Source organism: Phacochoerus africanus, chromosome 1, assembly GCF_016906955.1.
Source record: "Phacochoerus africanus isolate WHEZ1 chromosome 1, ROS_Pafr_v1, whole genome shotgun sequence".
NCBI lineage: Eukaryota > Metazoa > Chordata > Mammalia > Artiodactyla > Suidae > Phacochoerus > Phacochoerus africanus.
The window spans coordinates 278,457,504-278,483,363 of NC_062544.1; the positions used below are offsets into that span (position 1 = coordinate 278,457,504).

The following is a 25,860-nucleotide window of genomic DNA, read 5'->3' on the forward strand; positions in this document are numbered from 1 at the left end:
AAACAAATAAATGGAATCTCAAATGTTTGACATTTCAGTGTATGAAAGTACATGGAAAGATTCAATAACCGGCTGGGTTTTAGTCAATACTTGCTTTAATGGAACCTGAGTATATGTAAATCGTGGAAGTTCCAAAGTAATGTATTGCCATTAACTTACTTTATAAGGGTCTAGGGAGTTGGCAGATTAATTCAACTGTGTTCCTTAAAAAAAAAAGGCAAACAGAAAAGAACTTTGCTTTAGGTACTTAAGCGTTTTTTTTTTACCTTGGCTTTCATCTACACATGTATAGCCAGAATATTTGGCTTGGCTATCGGGAATTTTCCCAGTGACAATGCATGACTTACAAGCACAAAGAACTCGCTATAAGCATACCACATACAACTCAGAGCATGAACAAGGCACTTTGCCATTTCACATCCCATGTCAGGGTTTGTGATGTGTCTGATAATACAGTTGTAATGCCCAGTGATAGATTATACCTAATTTGCCCCTTCTTTACAGTTAACTTTTCATAGCAAAAAAGCAAACCTTTAAAACAACTCATCTATAAAGGAAAAGACATGGAAGGAATTCGAGAAGACAGAAATTGCAAGCTAGCCCAAACAAACTTAAACAGAGATCTGTTGCAAAGGTGGGACACACTGGATCCAATTCTTACTAAAGCCTTTCATAGCTACATGGCTTACAGGAAAAAACAAAAACAAAAACAAAAAACTAAGCCTTTTTGAAACTTGATTTTTTTTTTTTTTTATGAAAAGTGGAAGGTGATAGGGTCTGAAAAAAAATTCTAGGTCCACCCCAAAGCCGAGAAACCGATGCATGGTAATGAGCCATAGCAACCAGTCTATGCACAAGCTGTGCGCGGGTGCCCACTTCAGGCCAGGATGGGGCCCACCTTTTCACGCTGCCCCCATGGTTCCAACACCATGGCTTAGGTGCATCTCATAGTGCAGCTAGATGGTGGCATGGACCTCAGCAGAGCCACTTCCCAACCATCCCAGGATAGAGGCTGTTTGATCAGGTCACAAGGGGCTCCGGCAGCAGAGATGCTGCACATGCCCAGAAGGGTCTCCGATGGTGTAAGGTAGAGCCACTCTGTTGCTGAAATGAGCCATTGAATGTCTTGGGGGGAATGAAGAAACACCCCACCAAACACCTAGCAAACAAAAAATTCAAAAACTCAGGACAAATCTAGAAAGTCACATTGGTTTAGGAACTCAGAGTGGCTGAGTGTTTTCTATGCCCACAAAGCTTAGCTGTGGCTGACCAGTCCAGGCCCCTTCTCTCCACCCCCGCGAAGGTGAGTTGTATTTGCTGCAAGAATTTGGACCCCAAGAGGCTCTGGCACATTTCATGTGCGTTTTCTAGAACAGTAAGGAAAAGCCTCTCCCAAACTGTGTCACGCTTACATCTGAAAGGACCCGCGTGCTAGACCCCAAACACCTGTTGTCAATGTTACAGAAAGATGGAGGATTTTTCCCCAAGTTCTCCACAAAGTTCAGCCTTTGGGGGCAAAGGCATTTACCCACAAAGGACTTGGGAACAGTCCTCAGAGTGTTTCAAGGGTGCCTAAAAAGGCCAGAAAAGAAATTTTACTGTGTCTAAATACAAAAGAAAAACGGAAAAAAAAATCAAAAGATATAAATGTTTAATTAAGTATCTAAAAAAATGAAACATGATGGCGACTTCATGAATTTTTAAACTCAGGAATCACAAATCTTTTTTGTTTAGCGTTTTCTTTTTCTCGTTTCCAAAGGATTCCAAGACTAAAGGCAAATAATTGTGCCAGCTTCTGAATATTGACTGTGTGCCAGGCATTGGTTTAAAATGTTCTACCCAGGCTGGCGCATTCAGGCTCCCTGACCCCCGCCCCCCACCCTGCCCCCATGAGGCTGGTACAGCTGCTGTCCTTGTTTTATGGAGGCTCAGCCCCTCCCCCTCCCCCAGGTAGGGTCACCCCACACAGTCAGCAAGTGCCAAAACGGGATCTCAACCTGATGGTAATCACTGTGTTGATGGCAGCGAAATCAGAGCCGCAGGAAATTATGGTTTCAACACCAGATGATAAAAACCTTTTCAAAAAATTACAGCAAAAAATGACATCGAAGGTAGGACCTGGGTGTATATATATATGGTTGTCTACTGTGATGAAGGCCAGTGTCCTTCAGGGAAGGAGGCCCACGCGGGTCAGCCTCTAAGGGGCACTGTTTGTGGGGAGCCTACAGCTGTGTTTTCCTTTTCGTTTATGGCTCCACCGGTGGCACATGCAAGTTCCCTGGCCAGGGACTGAATTTGAGCCGCAGCTGTGACATATGCTGAAGCTCGGATGCTGGATTCTTAACCCACTGCACCACAGTGGGATCTCCCTACAGCTCTTTTTTTTTGTTTGTTTTGTTTTGTTTGCCTCTTAGGGCCGCACCCCAAGGTATATGGAGGTTCCCAGGCTAGGGGTCGAATCAGAGCTACAACTGCCAGCCTACATGACACCTATGGCTCTTTTGCTAATGATATTTTGTCACCCCTTCAGTGGGAGCTAATTCAGAGATTATCTCATCCCATGGCCTGGTTGGACAGAAGAGGAAAGTGAGGAGAAAGTACTTAAGATAATTGCCCAAGTTCACACCCACTGGCCTGGTGGCGCCAGTGTGAAACCCAGGTGCCCCAATTCAGGATCCAGAAACCTTTTTACATGTTTTAAGATTAAGAAACGGAAGCCTAAATGCAGATGGGATTTTGGTTTTTTTCTTTTAGCCCTTCATACACTAAATTCTAACAAGGATCATGATATGTTTAGATCTTGATCTCAATTTATTTTTTATTTTATTTTATTTTTGTCTTTTTAGGGCCGCACCTGAGGCATATGGAAGTTCCCAGGCTAGCGGCCAAATCAGAGCTATAGCTGCTGGCCTTCACCATAGCCACGGTAACGCCAGATCTGAGCAGTGTCTGTTACCTGTACCACAGGTTACAGCAACGCCAGATCCTTAACCCACTGAGCGAGGCCAGGAATCGAACCCTCATCTTCATGGGTCCATTACTGCTGAGACACAATGGGAACTCCTGGTGTAACATTTAAAATAGTGATATGGGGTTGCAATGGTTCAGATGGAAAAAGATATTCATGGTTTAAGATTCATTCTAAGAGTTTCTGTCATGGCGCAGCAAAAATGAATCCAACAAGGAACCATGAGGTTTCAGGTTCGATCCCTGGCCTCACTCAGTGGGTTAAAGATCCAGTGTTGCCATGATCTGTGGTGTAGGTCGAAGACGCAGCCTGGATCTGGCTTTGCTGTGGCTGTAGCGTAGGCCAGCAACTGTAGCTCTGATTAGACCCCATACTGGGAACCTCCATATTCTGTGGATGTGGCCCTAAAAAGCAAAAAAAAAAAAAAAAAAATTTCATTCCAGGGAGTTCCCTGGTGGCCTGCTGGTTAAGGACCTGGCATTATCATTGCTGTGCCTCCATTTGATCTTTGGCCCGGGAACTTTCACATGCTGTGGGCACAGCCAAACAACAACAACAACAACAACAACAACAACAACAACAAAAAAGATTCAGTCCATGTGTCTTCTCCCCCTTGCTCACTACGTTAGTCTGAGAGGTACTGAGATCATTTAGGTTCTCACTGATGGGTACCTGGAAGGAATTTTTTTTCCTTCTTTCTGTAGCAGTACAAAATGTCATCTAACCATCTCAATGACTTCTACATAAGACAGGGGTAGTTACCAAGAGGTCTCCATGGGCTAATGAGGTTCCCTATCACTGTTTCCAGGGCAGAAACTTACTCCCTTGAGGATTCAACACCTCCATTCATCCAGGGACTTTCAGACCTTGGCATGGATAAGCCCACTGAAAACTCAAGGTTTGGGGAAATCTTTATGTATATAAAGTCCTCTCGGTCTAGTGAGATGCTACTGAGCTTGATAACCAGAAAGACATTCTCAAAGTCATTGGCAGGACTTACCAAGCATTGAGGCAGGATCATTACCGCTTTAAAAACTGCTTTTGCCAAGTCATCAGGTAGTTGGGGAACTTAGTACAGTGGGGATTATAGTACCAGAGGAAGTCACCCCAGAATGTTCATCCTAGCGCTAAATTAATTGCCTGTAACAGTGGCTGGGGGGTTGGGCAAGGAAGATAAGTAAGCAGGATATTGTTCGTCTTTGATCCTGTGCCTCCTACCTTGCATGTGGGGGAGAAGGAAGAAAGAATTCTTTCCTCTTCTTTGGGGGGGACTCACAGACTGAAGTCCAAACCTGACATTTGAAGGATGCAAGGAAAAACAGCTATGGAGATCACCACGCATTGCTTGGAGGACCTGCTTGAAGCCGGTCCCAGGGACGCGGTGGTTGTGGTCTCACTGTGTCTCACCAATCCTGAGATCATAGATTGAGAAGACTGCCTGGCGTGCCACTAACCATCAGGAGCAAAGAATGATGCCAGTTTGCAACCTCCCAGCAGGCTGCACGTCGAGCATGTGTGCCCTCTAGAAAGCTCTTTGCCGAAGGCAGAACTGGACTTGGATGGCTCGTGTGGTGGTCATTTTTGTCATATTCCTCATCTTTCCTGCTATCACTGGAGGGAGGGGTTTATGTTGTGTGCCATGCCTACGTCAGGCCTCCACTGATGCCAGGTCCCCAAGCCGGCCTTGGGGACACTCACGGACACTTGTGACAGTGTGGCTGGTGTACTTCACTGCAGCCCTGCCCTGGGGAAAACAGGGATTCCATCCTGTAGGTACAAAAAGGCTGACTGCCCAGGCTAGGAAATGCTGCTTTCTCAAAGAAGACTGTACTTGAACCAGAATTTTATTGACAAACCCTCTAAATAAAAAATATCTGGACAGAAATTTCAATACAGAAAAGCTCAAGTGGCATTTGGTATAGGTCTTTAAAACAGACTTTGGCGTCTGTGGGTGGCAGTGCCTGGACCGCTTCTTTTCAGTTCTGGCTCGCTTAACGGTGTGACCTTGGGCAAGGGCCTGGGTTTCTCTTTGTGTCAATTTTCTCACCAGATCTTGCAAAGATTATATCAATCAAGGTATGCGAAGTACTTTGAAGGCTGTTGGGCCAACAATAAGCACTAAGTGTTCCGTGTTATTCGTATTAGGCGTTTGTATGATTAAGGAGGACTGGATATTAGCGAATCACCAGAGCACTCTGTCAACATTTCCTCTCATCCCATAGGCTTCTGGATAAACTTGATTTCAAGTATTTTTAGGTCTCTTATCGCCAAGTGCCTTTCATGCACTGGAAACATTCTCGCCGTAAACCAAGATCCTGTTTCTTCTCTCTCTAAACAGAATCTAGGTTTGCTCTTGACATTCGAAATCACAGAAGGAAGTTATATTCGTGTGATGTAGTCTCAACAGAGTCCTTAACGAACCAACTGAATGATGGGGAGTCAAGCCCTCCAGCTGATTTATTTTTGCTCTCCGTCCCCATAAAAAAATAGTTTGGTTGCCGGAAGGCTAGGGCACCAGAAAGTAGCAGATGCCAAAGTTTTTACGTAACAGCTCTACCTAGCTCCCCGTTAGTCTGAATCCCAAGAGCTCAGGCATAACAGTTACTGTGAAGGGCGCCTTAAATAAACCCCGAGGGCAGAAGTTGTCCCAGAAATGGCCAATATTTGTTTTATGAACCTTTTCAGTTTTTAATTAGGTTACCCAATGTTCTAGATGTAATGGACACCTGGCCAGACAGGTGATGGCTCGTGACATCGATGGCTGTCCAGTCCACAGTCCATACCACCAGAACACCCCGCCCCAGCCCCCGCCACTGGGTCAGTAGTTAGGGTACCCACTGTTCACGCTCCTCGACCCCTCACTAGCAAGACATCTCCCTCACCCCCAACCCCTGTGTTGAGTTCACTCACGTATTCAAATTATTTCGTGAAATATCTGCAGAGAACATGTTTTCGTATCTCAATATTCTCATGGTACAGACACATGGGCTGCATGCTGGACTTTTGCATTAGATCCCCTGCAATAGCTTTTAAAATATACATAAAAACAACTCTCAAATATCCGTGTCTTGAAAACTCCTTTTCACTCTCTCTTCCTCGCTTAAAGAGAAGACTATCTTTTAATATGCTGATGAGCCTACCGACTGAAGACAGAGCCCTCACTGCTGCTTGCAAGGGCTGATCCCAGCAGAAGATACCTTCTGATGGCGTTCTTTCTCCATAATACATTTAATTTTTCAATGATTAATAATTTCTCTATGGGTCTGGGAAATAAAAAACGATCGGTGGAATGTGGGAAAAGAAGGTTTGACTCATTCAGTGGCGGGGTCAGTGACTGTAAAAGGGCGAATAATCATCGGAAATGAACAACATGTTTAATTCGCCTTGGAATACACTTTTTGCTACAACTTCACCACTGAAAACCAGGAAACGGGTTGGGAAATGTCAAGTTATCCTATCGGCCTGGCCAGCAGACTAGCTGTGGCATGTTTCTTAATTCTTTGTCCCTAATTACCTAGCAGGCAGGCTGGATAAGTTTTCCTTTAGTCTTTGCACAAATGGTTTAAGTTGCAGGCGCCTATGCCTGCAATCAGGTGCTGACAATTTCCCTTTTTAGAGAACCTTAGAGCTGGGACAGATCTGAGAGGTCATACAAGCCAACACCTTGTTTCAAAAACAGGGCTACTGAGGCCAAGTCAGAGAGGTTAGAACAGGTGATGTGCAGATGGCATGGTGTGACAGAGAGGTGAACGCACAGATAGATGGACAGGCGGACAGATGGATGAATAAGAGTACAGGACTGGGCATCAGAGGCTCCTGATTCTAATTCTGGCTCCATCACCAACTATTTCTTTCCACTCTAGGCAGATCATTTCATTTCTCTGGGGCTGTATTCCCTTATTGATAAGGTAATTAGTCCTGAAGGCTCTCAGCTTCCTTTTCTTTTCCAAAGAAAACTTTACAAAACTACTGGACTTGGCGATGCTGGGACCATTTGCCAGAATCACCCAGAATTCATAGCACCATAATAATGATAGAAGGGACCTGGGAGGTCTTATTAATCCATAGCTCTGACACTGGGTATACTGATTTACATGCCGTAACCTCTCTTAAAGTTGCCTTAGACAGAAGTAGTCACAATAGTCAAGACGTGGAAACAACCAAAGTATCTATCAACAAATAATGAATAAAGAAGAACACTGTAAACCAGCTATAATGGAAAAAAAATCATTAAAACAAACAAACATAAAATAAAATGGAAAAAGACAAAAAAAAATAATGAATAAAAAAATGTGATGTGTGTACCTGCACACACACAGGAATATAATACAGGCATAAAAAAGAAATTCTGCCCTATACCATTTGCAAGAACACGGATGGACTTTGAGGGCATTATGGTAAGTGAAATATGCCAAACAGAGACAGACAATAGGGTATGATCTCACTTCTATGTGGCATGTAATCCCCCACCCCCCAAACTCACAGAAACAGAGTAGACTGATGATTCCCAGGGTTTGGGAGTGGGAGAAATGGGTCAAAGGGTACAAACTTCCACTTATAAGATGAAAAAGTCCTGGGGACCTCATGTCAGCATGGCCTATAGTTAACAATACAGCATCGAATGTTTGGAAACCGCTAAGAGGGTAGATCTTAAAAGTTCTCAACATAAGCAATCGTCACTATGTGAGGTGATGGATGTGTTAACTAATCTTACTGAGGTGATTGTTTCATATATAGAGACGTATATCAAACAATCATGTCGTAAACCTTAAACTTACACAAGGTTCTTATTTATATTTCAATAAAGCTGGGAGAAAAATTCTGTGAACTTTCTCTTTTAAAAAAAAGTGGCTGTGGGGGAGGAAAATGTTCTAAAATCAGCTTGTGCGGAGTGCCCGTTGTGGCGCAGCGGAAACGAATCCGACCAGGAACCATGAGGTTGTGGGTTCGATCCCTGGCCTCGCTCAGTGGGTAAAGGATCTAGCGTTGCCATGAGCTGTGGTGTAGGTCGAAGACGGGGCTCAGATCCTGCGTTACTGTAGCTGTGGGGTAGGCCAGCAGCTGTAGCTCCGATTGGACCCCCAGCCTGGGAACCTCCATATGCCATGGGTGTGAATAAAAACAAAAACAACCCCCAAAACCAAAAAACATTAGCTGTGATGACGGCTGTACAACTATAAATACAATAAAATGCTCTGAATTTAAAAAAGTGGCTGTGAGCAGATTTGCATCAAAAAGAAGTAGTTCCCACCTTGAACCTTGAATTAAGATGTTCAGGTAATAATAAGAAAACAGCACAGGAAAGGCCCGCCTGGCTTTAGAAAGTGAATAGAAAAGTCAGCAAGACTTGAGTGCACATATGACATTTTTCCCCCAAGTCCTTTGCGAAACTGAGATTGTCTACCTGCGTCTGTAATAACCTCTTTCGATCATACTTATGTAATTTAATGTGATTTTTAATTTAATTTTTCCCTACACGTCCAGATTCCATTTGGCAGGAAAGACGCTGCAAAAACGGGTGCCTCTTCAGAGCAAACCTAGTCTGCTCAAAGAGCTCTTCTCAATAACAACTGTTTTCTTAAGTTATAAAACAGCAGGAACTAGAGTCAACTGTATAGACAGGCAGGCCATTACAATCGCATAATTTCTCCCTCTGACCGCTGGTTCTTAAGAGTCTGAGCGGCCGTCATTTGTTTTCTGAAGCTCAACCACCTGGTTAGTTCTTTGAATGTTACAGGAAATATTGGCAGTGGGGCAAAAACCGCCTTTTCTTATGCATGAGAAAATAGCAGAAGGAGGTATATGGAGGAGTCCTCTGGTTTAAGCTGCTTCCTCCTGGCAGGTGTGCATTTGAACTGTCCTAGAAATGGCTGCTGTTTCTGGTTTTTATGTAAAATTTTTAAAAGTTGAGGTATAGCTGATGCACAATATTATATAAGTTTCAGGCGTACAACATAGCGGTTCAGAATTTTTAAAGGGGATGTTCCATTGAGAGTCATTATAAAATGTTGTTTATATTCCCCGAGTTGCACTATATATCCTTATCCTTGCATCTTATTTATTTCATACACAGCAGTTTGTACCTCTTAACCTCCCCCACTCTTGCCCCTCCCCACTTCCCTGTTTCTATTTTTTTTTGTCTTTTCTAGGGCCGAACCAGCAGCATATGGAGGTTCTCAGGCTAGGGGTCTAATCAGAGCTGTAGCTACCAGGCTATGCCAGAGCTGCAGTGATGCAGGATCCAAGCTGCATCTGCAACCTACACCACAGCTCACAGCAACACCAGATCCTTAACCCACTGAGCGAGGTCAGGGATGGAACCCAAAACCTCATGGTTCCTAGTCAGATTTGTTTCCGCTGCACCACGATGGGAACTCCCCCCTTTCTATTTTTAAAGACAAGGATTCTACTGCCACCTGAGTGAGGCTTTCTCGAGTTTAATTACCCTCAAGGTCCACTTCCTTACCCCTCCCAACTGCCTGCCCCCCAACCCCGTGCCTGTTGCAATCTGGGCCTGTTTGGGCCTCTGTGGGCACCTTCGTGGCGTGTCTATTCTGTCCAATGCAGGGTCGCTAGTCTGCGGTTCCCACTTTGGGAACCTCTGAAGTTGAGTTTGGTTGTAATCGTGTGGTTCTGAGCCTGTGGTTTGCCTTTCACACGCAAACTGGAATCAGGGGACGCTACTAAGTCCCAGGGTTTCCTGAGTCTGGCACAGCCACAACATCCCCTGGGGCTTAAAGAGAAAAAGCTGAGAAGGGGGCGATGAGATCAGAAATAACGGGAGTCCTAGAGCAGGCAAATGCACCAAGGAGATGGTGATGGAAAGTCACATCCTGGGGGGCTGTCCCTGGTGGGTGCAGTGGTTTTCTGCGGGTCTCCACCCACTCTGGGCTATCAGGAAGGTTGAGGCAGCACCCTGGATGGTTCTGGCAGGTGATCAAGGTGCTATGAGGCTGTGGCCAGGACTACAGGAAACTCCGCCCCAAGCTGCGGTGCTTACAGGATGCCCCACGGGGAGCCACACCCCAGGGGTGACCTTAGGGTCCCCACAGGCAGCACTGTCCTGGGCAGGTCCTCTGGAGGACTGGCCTGGGGGCGGGTTGGGGGGGGGGGCCACAGCCAGAGACACAGGCAGGGAGGCCCTCCTGGGGATCACTGGCATTTCCTGAGTTCATTTTCTGGGCCAGGTACACAGCATTGTCTCCTTCAAGCTTCTAAAGGAGCTCTCATTATTACCCCTATTTTACAGATGAGGAAACTGAGGTGCAGAGAGGCTTCCTAACTTCTGAAGGCTGGCGCGCCTCAACCAGAACTCTGCTTGTTGGCCCCAGAACCCAATTTCTTCACCACTTCATTCTATCATCTGACATCCTGCCATCTCAACTTCCTGGCCGAGTAGGAAAGTCTTGCTTTTGACACCCTCCCCCCCTCCCCCATCCCGAGAAGGGAGCGTACAAATTTTCCCCGGGGACCCCATATGGTTAGGAGGCTTGCAGATGTTGGGTGGGGCTCCAGGCAGCTCCAGAGACCTGGAACTATAACCCAGCCTCTATCCCAGGGAAGGGTGTGGTTCTGGAAAAGGGTGTTACTCTTGTGTTTACTCAAAGATAGTCCTTAAGTCACCGTGAAGTCATTTTTCTGCAGACTAAACAACCCCACTCCCTTTGAAAAAAGCTTTCCTCACAGGAGCTCTTTTTTTGGTACCATCTTTCTATATTTACTGGTTTCCCCCCCAGGCACGCCTCTCCCCGCCCCCCCCCCCCCCCCCCCCCCCGCCCATCCTCTGTTTTAAACAATCCTGCAATACGATTTTGACGTCTGCCCCAAAAAGAAAGGGGTCATTTTCATAGCTTTCATCTCTGGCCTTCACAAATGAATAAAAGACCGGCTCAGATGGTCATCAGCCCCTTGTGATCCACTCTGACCCTCCAGCCTCTTTTTGGCCACTCTGCCCTGGCCAGTCTTCCGGTGAACTTTACCACGTATTTGATGTTTAGTCCCATGCAGCCCCGAAATGATTCTAACATGCCCTTGAGTCCGCCTGATGTCCTTCTGCCCTCTAAGAAGATGCTTCAGAAAAAGAGCCTGGTGCTCAGAGACAACTTGGAGGAGTGAGGGTCAGAAGGAAAATTCTTCCTTCCTGCACGGGCCTAGCATTCCCCTCAGGCAGAGGTTTTCGCCACATTTGAGTGGTGTGGGTGGAACACAAGGATTCCGAGACATCATCCCTGATGCCTGAGGGTACCAGCTGGGAGGGGGTGCCAGCCCCGAGGGGGGCCCACTTACTTCGAGGTTCACGAGGTCCATCCACTGTGATTTTGATGGCTCTGTGGTAGGTGGCGACTTGCGGTGGGTTTGTGAAGACGGTGATTGTCAGAGTGAAGCTTTTCCCTGTTGGAACACAAAAGAGAGCGAGAAAGAATGAGGCGATCGATGCCCTGGACATCTCTGCTGGGGAATTCAAACTTCATTTACGTTTCCAGCCCTCGAACTGGAAAGGCAGCTGTACTTCAGCACATGTTACTGGTTTTTCCACGACTCCCTTGAGTCCAGCTTTGCTTCAGGAATGTCCACCTACGTTGTCTAGATGTGACACTTCCCTTGGTCACGTGGCTTCTGTTTAGTCATTAATAACCCAGGGTCAAGAGAGATTCAGATTTGTTTCCTTGGAGGTCAAGACTCCAGGAACCGAGGAGCAGACAGGCAGCTCTCCACACCTCCCTTTTAATAAACTCAGAGCAAAAGCAGTAAAAGAAACTATTTCTGTCTTCCCCCTCCAAAGCTGTCGGTACCTCCAAAGGTTAGGAAAGACAGAATTCTGAAGTTGGAAGAGAGGCTAAATTAGAATTGTCCTCTCTGTATTTTAAAAATACGAATTGCTGGTTGATTTTTTTTTTTTTTTCCTTTTTAGGGCCACACCCGAGGCATATGGAGGTTCCCAGGTAAGGGGCTGAACGGGAGCTGCAGCTGCCGGCCTACACCTCAGCCACAGCAGCGCCAGATCTGAGCTGCATCTGCAGACTACGCTGCAGCTTGTGGCAACGCTGAACCCTTAACACACTGAGTGAGGCCAGGGATCAAACCCATGTCCTTGTGAATACTAGCCGGTTTCATTACTGCTGAGCCACAAGGGGAACTCCTGCGAGCTGATTTTAAATATTATTTTGAAATGCCAGATGTTATTGTCAGTACTCATGAGACTGGCCAGACAAAATTTACAGTCAATAAATGGATTTAAGGATATGTAACTGACAGACTGAGATACAATGGCAACTTTAGCATAAATAGGCACATGGATTTCCATCTGAGTGTTTGATACGTAATTACAAAGTGTGAGTTCATTGCCATTGCATATGTCTAGAGCAATGCTTTTAAAAATTCTTAAAAATTGTTCTAAAATACATAATTTACAATAAAAGTATTAATATTCGTTTATAAATATATTTGTTATTTAAAAGCATATCTTCTTGGCTAAGTGGTCCAGGGGATGAATTCTGGGTTTGAGTTGTGGCTGGCTGATTTTTGGCAAGTCACTAGTACTCCCTGTGCCTCAGTGTCGTTACCTGCAAGTTGGGTACATACAACTTTTCCTACCTTACAGAATTTGGGGAAAGGTTAAATGAGTTCATAGGAGTAAAACCATTAAAACAGCATCTGGGACATGATATTCCAAGATGTGTGTGTATGTGCCGCCATGTGCGCATGCGTGTGCTTTGGGGACAGGGCACAGCACTTCTTTCAAGAGAGTTAGAAGATTTAGGTTCCTGCACAAACATGTGGCCTCTCCAATTCTCAGTGTCCTGGTCTGCAAAAAGGGGTGGTGGTGGTTAGGGGACACCTGCAATGCCCCTTTTAACCCTGATTTTATCTTCTGAGGTGCAACAGGGCACCCATCTCCACGTGGAGGTGACAGCCTGCCCTGTGGGCCTGCCCTGCTCCCTGTGGCTTCAGCATTTCAGAGATTCCATGAAAACACTGTATTTCCTTCCTGGGGCTGCCGTAGCAAATTCACAAACTGGGTGGCTTAAAACAACTGGAATGTATAGTCTCCCAGTTCTGGAAGCTAGAAGCCCCAAACTGAGGTGTCCACGGGGCTGTGCCTCCTCTAGAGAAGAATCCCTCCTGGCCTCACCCCAGCTTCCCGTGGTCGCCGGGACTCCCTGGCATCCCTTGGTTTGTGGCAGCATCCCTCCCACTTCAGCCTCCTTCCTCATGTGGCCTCCGTCTCCCTCTGTCCTCTCTCTCCAATCTTCCTTCCCTTACAAGGACACCAGTCATTGGATTCAGGGCTTACCTGAAATTACAACTGCAAAGCCCCTGTTTTTAAATAACGTTACCTTCTGAGGTCACCTACGGACATGACTTTTTAGGGAACATGCTCCAACCCAGCACAAACACCAACTGTCAGAAGAGTTCCAGTCTTGGCCCTACAAATGACAATTGCTCTCAAGGCACCTGTGGGTTCAACCTCTGAAATGATCCTACTCTTGTGGTGGCATGCCTGTGGCCATCCTATTCTTGTATTTTAAATTAAAAAAAAATTATTGCAGTATAGTTGATTTACAATGTTGTGTTCGTTTCAGGTGTACAGCAAAGTCATTCCGTTATTATAGGTTATTGCAAGATATTGAATGTAGTTCCCTATGCTATCGGTAGGGAGGTCCTCGTTGTTTTATACACAGTAGTGTGTATCTGTTAATCCCAAATTCCTAATTTGTCCCTCCCTGCTGCTTCTGCCTTTGGTAACCATAAGTTTACAATCATCCTATTCTTTTTTGCTTTTTAGTGCCGCACCCATGACATATGGAAGTTCCCAGGCCAGGGGTCGAATCAGAGCTACAGCTGTTTGCCTATGCCACAACCACAGCAATGCCAGATTTGAGCCACGTCTGCGACCTACACTACAGCTCACGGCAACGCTGGGTCCTTAACCCATGGAGCAAGGCCAGGGATCAAACCTGCAACCTCATGGTTCCTACTTGGATTCGTTTTCACTGCACCACAATGGGAACTCCACAACCATCCTATTCTTAATTCCCTAAATGCAACAAAGAATCACTGCCTGCACAGTGTTGGCATTTTTTGGTCTGTGTAGAACTTATGACTTTCAAACACTTTGCCACATACTATTTTATTTGGTCCTCACAACAGTCTCATGACGTAAGCAAGATAGATTCTATTGTCCTTGATTAATAGGTAGCAAAGTTAAGGCTCAGAGAGGGTGAGTGGTTTGTCCAAAGTCACACAGCTCAGATATACGGGAAACCCAGATCTCTCAGCTTTGTGCTTCACATTTTTGTCAAGAGGTCCTAAATCTCTACCGTTAAACTCAGTGGCACCCGCACCAGGAATCCAGACTCATGGTACCTTTTCTCTGCTCTGCCACTGCCCCCAAAAGGGAAAATAGTCCTGGGGATGCTAATGTAGCCAAGCTGTACTCAACAGCTAATTGTAAGCCTGGGTTATAGATCAAAAGCAGTTTCTTATTAAGCTGAATTTGGGCTCCTGGTGTTTAATGCCACCCCCTGGTTAACCACAGACTGGCCTACTGCATTGGGAAGGAAATTCAACCAAAGTGAATATTTGTGAAATTGTTGCTTGTAATTATAATTCTACTATGTTAAGTCCATCATTTTATGTGCAGTCAAGAAGTGCCTGTCCAGCAAAAGCTACTAGGTGGGGCATTTTGGCCACAGCAACGTGGTTCAGGAAGGTAGAGGTATTCTGGGGACAATGGGCTCTTGTTTACAGCTTTGGGCACCAGGACATCTGCTTATTACCTCATAGACAGAGGTAATAAGTGATGACATTTTGCTCACAGGTGTGTGTGTGTGTGACATTTTTTCACTCCAGGAAAACGCTGCCTATCACTTCCTTGTATTCTTCTGAGCAGACCTAGCACTGGACTTGACACCTGGGCACAGCCAGCCAGGGGACACAGCCAGCCAGTGGGCACATCAGACCCTTGGAGTTCCAGTCTCCACGCTCTGCCCACCACCATACCCGACGCCAGGCCACGCCCACACCACGCCCAGTCACACCCTGCTCATCCCCCAAGAGACACTGCGCTTCTTGGCCAGCGCGGGCAGAGGTGGTAACTGCACCCAGACCAGACATATTATTAGCCAAATTCCCTCATTAAAATGACCTATGGGCCTGGTATTTTAAGTGCGTGGGTGTGGAGAGTGAAAGCCTCTCAAGTGTTTTTCTCAGCAAACGGTAGCCAGGCTAATAAGACGACCGAGGAGGGCAAAGGTCAGACCGGCTCTGTAACATGACCACCACCCGAACCGGGACCAAATGCAGGGCCGGGAGATAGGGCTGCCCTAGAGAGGACCGATGGTCACACACGTGGCCTGTGCAGGTCCTGGCCTGGAGGGTCTGGACGCCTTCCTGCAGCCCTGGGCTTGGCCTCCCTGCAGTCATGGGACAGGCAGAGGTGATCCTGGCTGTGCTGCTGAAAGGCTGTAGGTCTGGGCTCTTGAGGGTCACAGCGAAGCCCCAGGGAGGAGTCAAGGGGCGGGGGCGGGGAGCTAAGGAAAGGGGGGCATCGAAACCTCACAAACAGCACCCTGAGTTCTGGCCAGGGAAGCACTGAAGAAGAAGCCAGAAAGAAACAATCGAGGAGGTGAGCGTTGTCTTGACTTAAGCCTGGAAGCAGCAAAAGACAAGAAGAACTCGATTATACGATCCCGTGGAGGTGCAAAGGACCCTGAGACCAACCTGCCTGAGTTCGAATCCCAGCTCTGCCCCTTGCCAGCTGTGCCAGCTTGGGGGAGTGATTTAACCTCTCTGGGGGGGCCTCAGCTTCATCATCTATAAAATAAGGATAACAGTCCTTCCATCTCATAGTGTTGTTATGCAAGTCAAAAATGAAATAATGCATCAGGAAATATCAGTTTAATTATCATTAAAGATGGGACAAACATGATTCCACAAAGACTAGAGTTGTGGGCAATCCTGTGAGGTGGGGCTGGTGGTTGAGGTCTGACGGTGGGAGGCGAGGTGAACCTTAGCGTTCCGACCGTGGCACTCTACCAGACCCATGCCCTCTTCTCCAGGAATTCCAGCAAACCCAGGCAGAGTGCGGAGGGCAGCAGGCAGGCAGCAGAAGGGGGCTGAAAGACTGCTCAAGAAACTGCATGGTCCACCTGAACTTCAAGTTCAAGGTCACTCCTGCCCCACCAGCTGGCAGCCTTTGTAATAAAGCACAACCGCAATTGGCTGATCCACTTTCTAAACAAGCCCTGTCCCTCTCCCTCCCCTAGCCTGCGTTGCCCCCTGGATGCCAGTGTGTTCATTCAAATGCCAGGGCAAAGTACTAACTGCTTTATTTAGTTGGGAAGAAGGTCATGGGCGAGTCTTCCTGGGCATTTGCTGCCATGACATACTCTCCAAGGCGACGCCCCAGGTGCGGGCTCTCTGAGGCCCCACGGCTGGTGGACTCTGGCAGCCAGCTGTGGTCTCATAAAGCCGTGGCTGGACACTGCAGTTCCGCAAGGGCCTGGGGCACCCACGCCACTTCCTTACCACATCTGGGAAGTGGCGAAACCTCAGGATTGCTGCAAACCGAGTGCCCTGCTCTCCAAGGGCAAGGGTGGGGAGAGGAATGGAAGGTCAAAAGGTGACTCGGGATCTTTTTGTACCTGGCGGTGGAATCACATCTTTAGACGTTTGGGCCTCGTCCCGTCATGGCAACGTTCTTGAGGACACGGCTGTCGGAGGGGCAGCCTCTCTCTCTGTCCTCTTGTGATCGTCCCTCCCTAGGTTTGCTTCATGGGCAGCCAAGCCGCCTGCATTGGTTCCTTGGCCACCAGCTCTGTTTCAGTCGCTCTCCTTGGTGAAGGTTTGGACCCATGAACATCTTCTCCTTTTGGGGCCAGTTTCAATGGGATGTGAAACTTGCCCTTTGTCACGCAAGGGCAGGCCATACACGCGGCAGATCATCTGCTGAGGGGGTCACACTGCTTAGGAAATGCAATCGCGACATTTTTCACTCATCCCTGCATCTCCACAGAGAAACAGGGTGTGAGCACACACTTTGAACACCCCGAGAGCGAGACAGGAAAACTCAAAGAAAAAAAAAATGCAGCTTTTGAAAACCAAGAAAGCCAGTGGAGGCGCAAGTTTTGCTCTTTGCAGATTCTGGAAATCCCAAAAGATTCCGAGGTATTGCAGGAAGATGTCTCCGCTTGCCATGAAATTTCTGCCGGGTCGAATTTGGATCACAGATAACCAGGCATTAACATTTACGAACGCTCGGATTCTGGGAGAGGGCTGAATTGGGGGTATTTTTCACAAAGTATCTTTAATTTATGTTTCTCACTTTTCCACCGGAACAAACCTAATGGCCAAAATGCATGCTTTTGCTCCTCATCCATTTCCTTACCCAAACACTTGACACTACTTTTGACAGTAAGACCGTATAATTATTTATTCCGAGATTTCTGAATAGGGTACAGATTCTTCAAGTTGCACAGCATTTCCCGGTTTCTCTGGATTGAACCAAGGTGACGATGTGGGTGTGTGACCACGTGGGTGCAAAGTGCCCGGGTTTGCAATGTTCATATCCTAGAGCACCTGCATCCACGCAGGCACGTTGGGAGGCCCCAGTGACTGGCGCAAGAACAACCCCCAAACGTTGACTGAAAGTCAGGTGCTTAAAATACAGAACTAAGTTTGCCATAAATAACAGCGTGCATTCGGTATGATGGCGCGTTTGAAAAACAGCCGTTTTTCTTCGAGAAAACCAAAAACATGGTGAGCGTTCGCTCTGGGGCTGTTCTATAAAAATGACTGTTTGGCGATAGAGACAGTGCTTTATTAATCTTTGCATCTTCTGAGGCAATAAAAAATGTCTGATAAAGGGATCGATGAATTATTCTGTAAACTTTCAGTTTGACACCACTTCTTTCCGACGTCTGGTTTCACTTGTGAGGCTTGGCTCTCCTTTTCAGCAGTATGGCTGTGAGCTCAGCCTTGCTAAAGGGATGGATGGGCAAGCCTCTCTGTTCATGAGGAATATGAACCAAACAAACCCCAAAGAACCATGATGCTCTCATGAGATTTGCACTTCCTCTCTCTAGACGTCGCCGTCCCTTTCTGACCTTCCTTTTTTCTTTTTCTTTTTTGTCTTTGTAGGGCCACACTCATGGCATATGGAAGTTTCCAGGTTAGGGGGCAAATCAGAGCTGCAGCTGTCAGCCTATACGCCACAGCCACAGCCACACCAGGTCTGAGCTGCATCTGTGATCTACGCCACAGCTCACAGCAACGCTGGATCCTTAACCCACTAAGCAAGACCAGGTATTGAACCCATGTCCTCATGGATACTAGGTTCCTTACTGCTGATCCATGATGGGAACTCCTTCCTTTTTCCTTTTGGTACCCTAGTTCCTGAGTGTCTTGGTTGAAGAACCAAGTTTTAAATCTTTTAGCGCAAAACACTAAGACCTTGAATTCATAGCCTCTTTAGGCCGTTGCCCTGTACTTTCATTCAGGAGAGCCCTCTGGTTGGCACAGCCCAACTCCCCAGTCGCCATCCATTGGGTTAAATGCCACACAGGACAGGTGACCAAAGTGACCTTTGGGGTTTGGCTTAGTCCAGGCCCTGAACTGCTTGTGCTCCTAGCTCAGGGCCTCAAACCCATGGCCCAAGGCCACATGGTGCCTTCAGCAGAGAGGCCCGAGGCCTGGGCATTTGCAGGGTAATCAGTGCGGGCTCACCAGCCTGTTCACTCTCATGGTGCTGCTGCAGGAAGCAGTGAGGGCAAGTGGGGCGGAGGCTGAGCAGCAAGAAGAGGGAAGCTGCAGGCAAGGCAGCAGGGTTGGTAGGCAGGGCCTAGTGGGGACTGATTCCTAGACACGGCCACAGTTACCAGATGAGAGGTTTGCAAGCTGGATATATGGCAAAGCTTCCATATCTGTGGGTTCAGCATCTGTGAGTTCAAACAACCTCAGATCCCATCTCTAAGCTCCCAAGCACCCTCCCAAAGCCCTGTTGCTCTCCAGCTTGCAGTCCCAGCACCTGCCTACTGTTTGTATCTAGTGATGCCCATTTCTTGCTTAAACCTGCTGGTGCTGCTCCACTGCACTGGGACCAGACCAAATTCCCAGTGTGATGTCAAGGCCAATACCAGCGCTTCCTCGTCCCCTGGGTGTTCCTGCCCCACCCTGTTGTCTCTGCTCAGACACTCTTCCTGATACTCTCACCTGGAGTGCCTTCCCATCACCCTGAAATGTCTCATCTGAGATGACAAGTTGTCCAGAAAGCTCATATGCACCCAGTGGGGTCACACCTGTCCTTTCACCATAGTGCCGGCCACTCAGAACAGTGACATCTTCTTAACTGTGACACTGGTCCCAGCACTTTGTGGCTTCTCTTCAGCTTTGTATCTCCAGTGCTAGCCCAAGTGCACCATGCATGGCTGATGAATGAACAAACGAATGAAATAACCTCATGAAATAACCTAGGGGGGGAGTTCTAATAAAGTAGCCATAGGCACAATACTTCCCTGATGGAACGAGGTCCAAAGCCTGTGGGGGGAACTCACCAATTTAAACAGAGAACACAAGGTCCATCACAGGGTGAGTGCCCAGCAAATGCCTGGGATGATTATATTATTATTATTCATGCATACATTTATGAATATTTATGAGATTCCTGTTGGGTCTCAGGCACGCTTTTGACAAGTTTCCTAGGGGAATAAAGGGATCCTTGTCAATGAGGCAAAAACAATGGAAATTGCATCCTTCCTGTCTTTCTGATGCAAGGAACCTCTTGCTAACTCCTTCTGCTCTCTTCCTCCTCCCTCAGTGCTTTCCTATAGAAGGAAGAGATGCAGGGGCGAGTCGAAGCTCTTCTTCCTAAGTCATGTGACACACACTTCATCTCATTTCAATCATCCTAATGACCTTTCCAGGTGCATATGAAGGGCAATGTCATACCCATGGCACAGATGGAGAGACTGAGGCCAGCAAACACACCACCTTCTACTTGGTACCCTACCTCCCAAAGACCCTCTGAATCGTCACAAATAGATGCACACATTTCTATGTTGTCATTATGAATCTGAGGACTATCAAATGGGACACAGTGGCTTTAGTGGACTCTACAGCCCATGGATTTGGGCAGAATGCAAAATGCCTTTCCAAGCAACAGCCCGGTTCATTGCTTCTCCGTTGATATGTGGCCGAAAAGGAAAAACTTGCGTGGATGTTCACTTGCAGTTTCTGAAAATGCTGCGATCCCATCTTAAAATGGCTTCCGGGGGAACAGCCAGGATGTCCCGGAGTGCGGTCCAGGGTGAGCTGCTGTGGCATTACTACAAAACTCCCCTACCCTTGGGTGGAGTCGGCAATGACGGAGCAGGAAAAATGCGATGCTGCCTGGTGCCAGCCTGGGGAGCCCGGCGACAGGACAAAGGGATTATTCTGCTTCGTTGTGAAAATGCAGTGTTTATTGTTAAATACGATTGGGAATTAGAGGGGCATGTATGAATCATAAATATTTGCACGCCATTAATGTCTGGACAAAAGAATTGGAAGGGCTCAGAGGGGAGAAAGTTCTTTTCCCATGAAAAACAGTGCCTCGGATTACGATACATATTTAATTTCGTCTTTTCCACCGCTGATTTGAAACCCCAGTGCCTGCTGCGTATAACCCTTTGGTGGCCTGAGAGCTCGATGGAGCCGAGGAGGATCAGGGCTGATGTTCCCTCCACGAAAAGTTTTCCTTTGGACAAATAAAAAAGCTGGGCCCAGCTGCATTCTTTGTTAAGAGCTCACAGAGTTGCCATCAGCTACAACCACGGTCAGTGTCATAGTAACGGATCCCACCACGAATGATAATACCCCCTAACATCTGTCTTATTTCAGGTAATCCTCACTGTGCCCTGCCCTCTTTGGACAAAGGCTGAATCGGGCTCAGAAAGATCAAGTAACTGGCCCAAGGTCACAGAGCTCTGAGCCACTGTTGCAAATCAGTGTTCCTTCCCCCGCCACCCCATCCCCTCAGGCGGCAGGGGCATCATGTGGCGAAGTCTGCAGATATTTCTTGTTGTCTTAACCCATGACCTGGAAGGGGATGCTCCTGGATAGTGGGTAGAGGCCAGGGATGCTGGTACCCATCCCTGAGTGCAGAGGGTGGCTCCCATGACAAGGAATCAATCAGCCGTAAATGTTGGCAGTGCCCAGGGTGCAACACGGTCCTCCCAGCAGAGAATGCGGTCAAGGTCACTGCCAGTTGCCAGGCTCTACTGCCTAGAGTAAAGAGTCCTGGGGAAGTCACTCACTTGGAGGTATTTAATGAGTCCCTACTCTGAATCAGTAACCATTCCAGTGACTGGTGATACCACACAGTGCTTTTCCAGTTAAGGGCAGGATCTCTTATGTTTTAAAAAGACTTGGAAGGCTACCTGCTGGGAACTCCTGGGCCCAGGCCCATCTTCATCCTTTTTTTGGTGCCTGGGTCTCAGCATCATAGCCCACCTGTGCACACCTATGGCTGTGGCCATTCCTGAGCTTTTCACCAGCAGCCTTCACCCTCTCCAGGGCAGCATGTGGGCCCAATGTAGCCTGGCTCAGATGCTGCCCAGGAACTCCCCTGTAGAGAGTTAACTCTTACTAGTCTTTTTTTTTTTTTTCTTTTTGGCCACCCCAAGGCATATAGAGTTCCTGGGTTAGGGATCAAGTCCGAGCCACAATTGTGACCTAAGCCACAGCTGCGGCAATGCCGGATCCTTAACCCACTGTGCCGGGCTGGGGATGGAACCTGAATTCTAGTGCTCCCAAGACACTGCCAATTCCATTGCACCACAGCAGGAACTCCAAGTCTTACTAGTCTTAAATGATCTGGCACGTAACTGATCTTCAGGCTGAATTTGGGAGCTTGTTGCTTCATGGAAGGGGGCTTACAGGGAGCAGATGGAGTAAGGAAGTTAGGAGTGAGAGTCCCCACACAGAGTAAAAGCAAACCAAAAAAAAAAAAAAAAAGATACAGTAGTCACAGAAAAATGTATTCAAGAAATTCCACCTGCGGCAGACCAGCTTGTCCCAATAAGAACAGACTTTTTTCCTTCTTTTGGCCCCACAGGCAGCATGCAGAAATTTCTGGACCAGGGACTGAACCTGTGTCATAGCAGTGACAATGCTGGATCCTTAGCACTAGGCCACCAGGGAACTCCAAGAACAGACTTTTTTCCAAGCCATCTTTCCTTGGATCTTCGTGTAGAAAACAGGTGATGGCAGAATTAACATGCAGAGGCCGGTGGGAGAAAGTTCCAGAAGAACCCAGCCCTCTGTCTGCTGGTAGTCCCTGAGCACCTGGCAGGTGGACGGTAAACCAGGGCTTCCCTGCGACAGATGGTAAATTGGTCTCCATCCCTTCCCTGCTTTTCCTCCGGGTGCACAAACTGAGTCCTTTTTGGTGTCTGCAAGGTACGGGTCAGTGATGCATGGCAGGACCTTGCTTTCAGCACTTTTCAGTTCAAGTGGACACTGTCCACTCACATCGACTGGAGTTTCTGGATTGGTGGCCCCTGGCTGAAGCCTGGTGGGGCTGGGGATGACCCTGAGTGCTGAGAAGCCAGCCATGCATTTTCCCCGTTTCTGACGGTCCCTGTGGACCTGCACCTCTGTCACATCCCTGACCTGCAACTGTAATCGGGGGGGTGGGGGGGGGCGCTCACAAAGAGCTTTTCCTGCCAGGTGGCCCCCTCTACCTGCAGGTGCAATTCTATTCACACAGAACCCTGGTATATTTTTACATTAAAAAAAGACTTTAATAGTCTGTGATGCTCTTTCGTTTTTGTTTTTGTTTTTTTTAATTCTGCATCAAAGTTTGTTCCCCTACCCCCACTTTTTTAGGGCTGCACTGGCAGCATATGGAAGTTTCCCAGACTAGGGGTTGAATAGGAGCTGCCGCTGTCAGCCTATGCCACAGCCCCAGCAATGCTGCATGAAGTTTTTTAATCTAAGTTTTTCACAAATTTTGTAGGGAGGCAGGAAGTGTTAGGGAAGGGAGGAGACATTTTACAACTCAAACTGATCACTGGCGAGAGGCCAGCCCGGGGTTCCTCAATCTCAGCACAGCAAACATTTTGCATGAGCGGGGTTGCTCCGTGCACCCTCTAGGTGGGGGGATGTTTAGTAGCGCCCTGGGCCTCTACCTAGTAGATGCCTGGAGCACTTCCCCCACGCCAGTGGTGACAACTGAGAATGTCTGCAGATACAGCATAATGTCCCCTGGGAGTCCAATCACCCCAGGCAGGGACCACTGAAGGAGACCACACACCATCCAAATTGATAAGCAGATAGATAAGACAATCACCTGCCTTCAAACCGGACAGTGAAGGTAGACCATCCGGACAGACACCGTGTCTGTAGGTTCTGAAGACATACCATTTAAAGAGACCAGAGCTGTATTATGATAGGAGTTTAGATCCTTTCTCATTAATTACGATAGACAGGTAGACAGTCAGACAGACTGTACTCCATACAATGGTTTCAAATAGAATAAGAATAAAAAAACAAAATCTCTAAAACCCCCAAAACCAATGCCTGGAGCAAACCAGAGTTTTCACCTCCAAACAGGTCCATCTCCCTCCTCGCCTGTCTGCTGGGATCTGATAAGCACACAGATCACCAACTGGGCTCAGACACGGCCATATTTCTGTGCGTGGCCTTTGTTTGAGCCAAGGAAAGTCTCCTTTGTTTGCATAAGGGGACTCAGGGCCACACACCAGCCGTGAGGGGACAGGTCAGCCCTCCCATTCGCCAGACCCAGGCAGGAGGTTGGTGGGGAGGGGTGCAGTTCTGCAGACTGGGCTGCTGCTAGGTTCTCATGACACTCTTAAATCTCAAGGTAAAAGCAGGGATTCATCTAAGTTGGAAAATAAACAGGAAACTTAACATCTTTGAGAAAAACCCAGTTGGAGCGGCTCCTAAATGAATGCTGGCCCACCAAGGAAAGCAGAGGAAATGCATTTTGAATCCAGCTGCAGCATGGTCGAGAGCTTCTCGAAAGAGTTTGTTGGGATCACCTTACGATTTGGGGGTCTCGGAATACCTGAAACCCCCGTTGGAGGAAATTCTGTGGCATTAAACAGAGTTCCTAAATGGGAAGCACTGCCCGGTAGAGCCTGAAAGAGATGAACATGCTGGAATCCCAGGTTAGCGCCTGCAGCAGGGATGCCACAGAGAGCTGTTCTTAACGCGGACCCAACTACATCTCTGTTGAATGCAGGGCTCAGTCGGCACCAAGGCGTCACCTCAAGTCCACAAATGCATGTTTATAAACATAAAAATCCTGGAGTTCCCATCGTGGCTCAGAGGTAATGAAACCAACTAGTATCCATGAGGTTGTAGGTTCCATCCCTGGCCTTGCTCAGTGGGCTAAAGATCTGGCATTGCTGTGAGCTGTGGTGTAGGTCACAGATGCAACTCGGATCTGATACCGCTGTGGCTGTGGTGTAGGCCGGCAGCTGCATGTCCAATTTGACCTCTAGCCTGGGAACTTCCATATGCTGTGGGTGTGGCCACCCCCAAAATAAGACAAAAAAATAAAAATAAAAATAAAAATCTTGAAGAGCAAGCAATTCACCCCCCCCCCCCATGCCCCAGGAGTGAGCTGTTAAAACTGTCACATTTGAAAGTATTCTTAGACAGCTCATTAAATTCACATGGCTCATGTATTAATTTCTGTTAATTGCTTTACTGGGGCTTCAGATGACAAGATGCTATTGGTATGGAGTTAGTTCTCAAAGACAATTTAGTCCAAGAAGCCTTCTCAGTAGAAGTTTGGATGTGTGAGCAAAAACACACACACACACACACACACACATACTCACACGCGTACACACGCACAAGTCCCTCTTGGACTTGGACTTGGCTGAAAGTCCAAGAGATCCTTCGAAACCACATAACCTCTCCGTATTGACAGTACGTGGTTATTCATAAACATCCCCTTCCTGATCTGAACCATGTTGTATAATCACCAACAGAAAGAAAACAATCATCAGACAATATACCATCTCTCTTTTCAACAAGTCATTTTTCTTTAAAAATAAAAAAAAAACCCAAACCCAGAATATGTTCTTCCATAACCAGCCTTCTCCACCCTCTCTTGCCCCTCGCCAACCAGCACAAAAAGAAAATACAAAACTGATTTATTAGAACCAGAGCAGCAGTGCAGCCGTTGGCCGGATCACTGTTTATGTCTATAATGCTTTGCTGCTGAAACAGGAAGCTCTAAAAATCACTCAACCATTATTTCTCGCAGAGGCACTTTCTGATTGATAGTCTTCTGTCTCCACCAAAAAGAACTGCTTCAACCCAAAGCTGGCTGGCAAGAGAGGGGTTGGCGGGTTGGGGAGCGGAGAGAGATCCATCAACTCAAATATCGTTCATGCAAAAATAACCTCAACCAAAAGCTGTCGGACACGATCCGCAATGCCTGGCACTTCATAAAATCAGCAAGAAAACCATGAAGGGATAAATTGTGACACTGCATGTCCCAGGCACAAGCAGCTTTTGAGAAAGCTCTGCCCCTGGGTCTTGGCCGTGACATACCAAGCGGGGCAGGGGGGGCTGGGGGTGGGTGGAGGTGGGGAGCAACTTGCTTTGAGAAAGTGTTGTTATTCTTTGATTGGCAAATGTAAACCAGAATGAGAAAGCTGATCTCTAGAGATAAATTCTACAGCAGGTCATGGACACTAACTAGCCTACTGTGGAAAGGCATTCTCTGCGAGGGCTGCCTGAGGCTGGCCGGCTGGATGCGTCTGTCCCTAGCCACACTTGCCCATAGGGTCATGTGAAAACAGATTTCAGTATATACATTATCTCAAAGGGTAGATCAGTTGCAACCCCCCAAAGGAGGAAAAATGGGAGGGTTG

General features: G+C 47.4%; 1 protein-coding gene across 3 annotated transcripts in view; it reads right to left on the reverse strand.

Moving 5' to 3' along the window:
• Positions 1–25,860, reverse strand: part of RUNX1 (RUNX family transcription factor 1) — a 263,065-nt gene that overhangs the window by 58,516 nt on the left and 178,689 nt on the right. For all 3 annotated transcript variants that reach the window (XM_047796044.1, XM_047796053.1, XM_047796038.1), the window contains exon 6: positions 11,255–11,359. In XM_047796044.1, the coding sequence (XP_047652000.1) occupies positions 11,255–11,359 (105 nt within the window). The remainder of the gene's footprint in view (positions 1–11,254; positions 11,360–25,860) is intronic.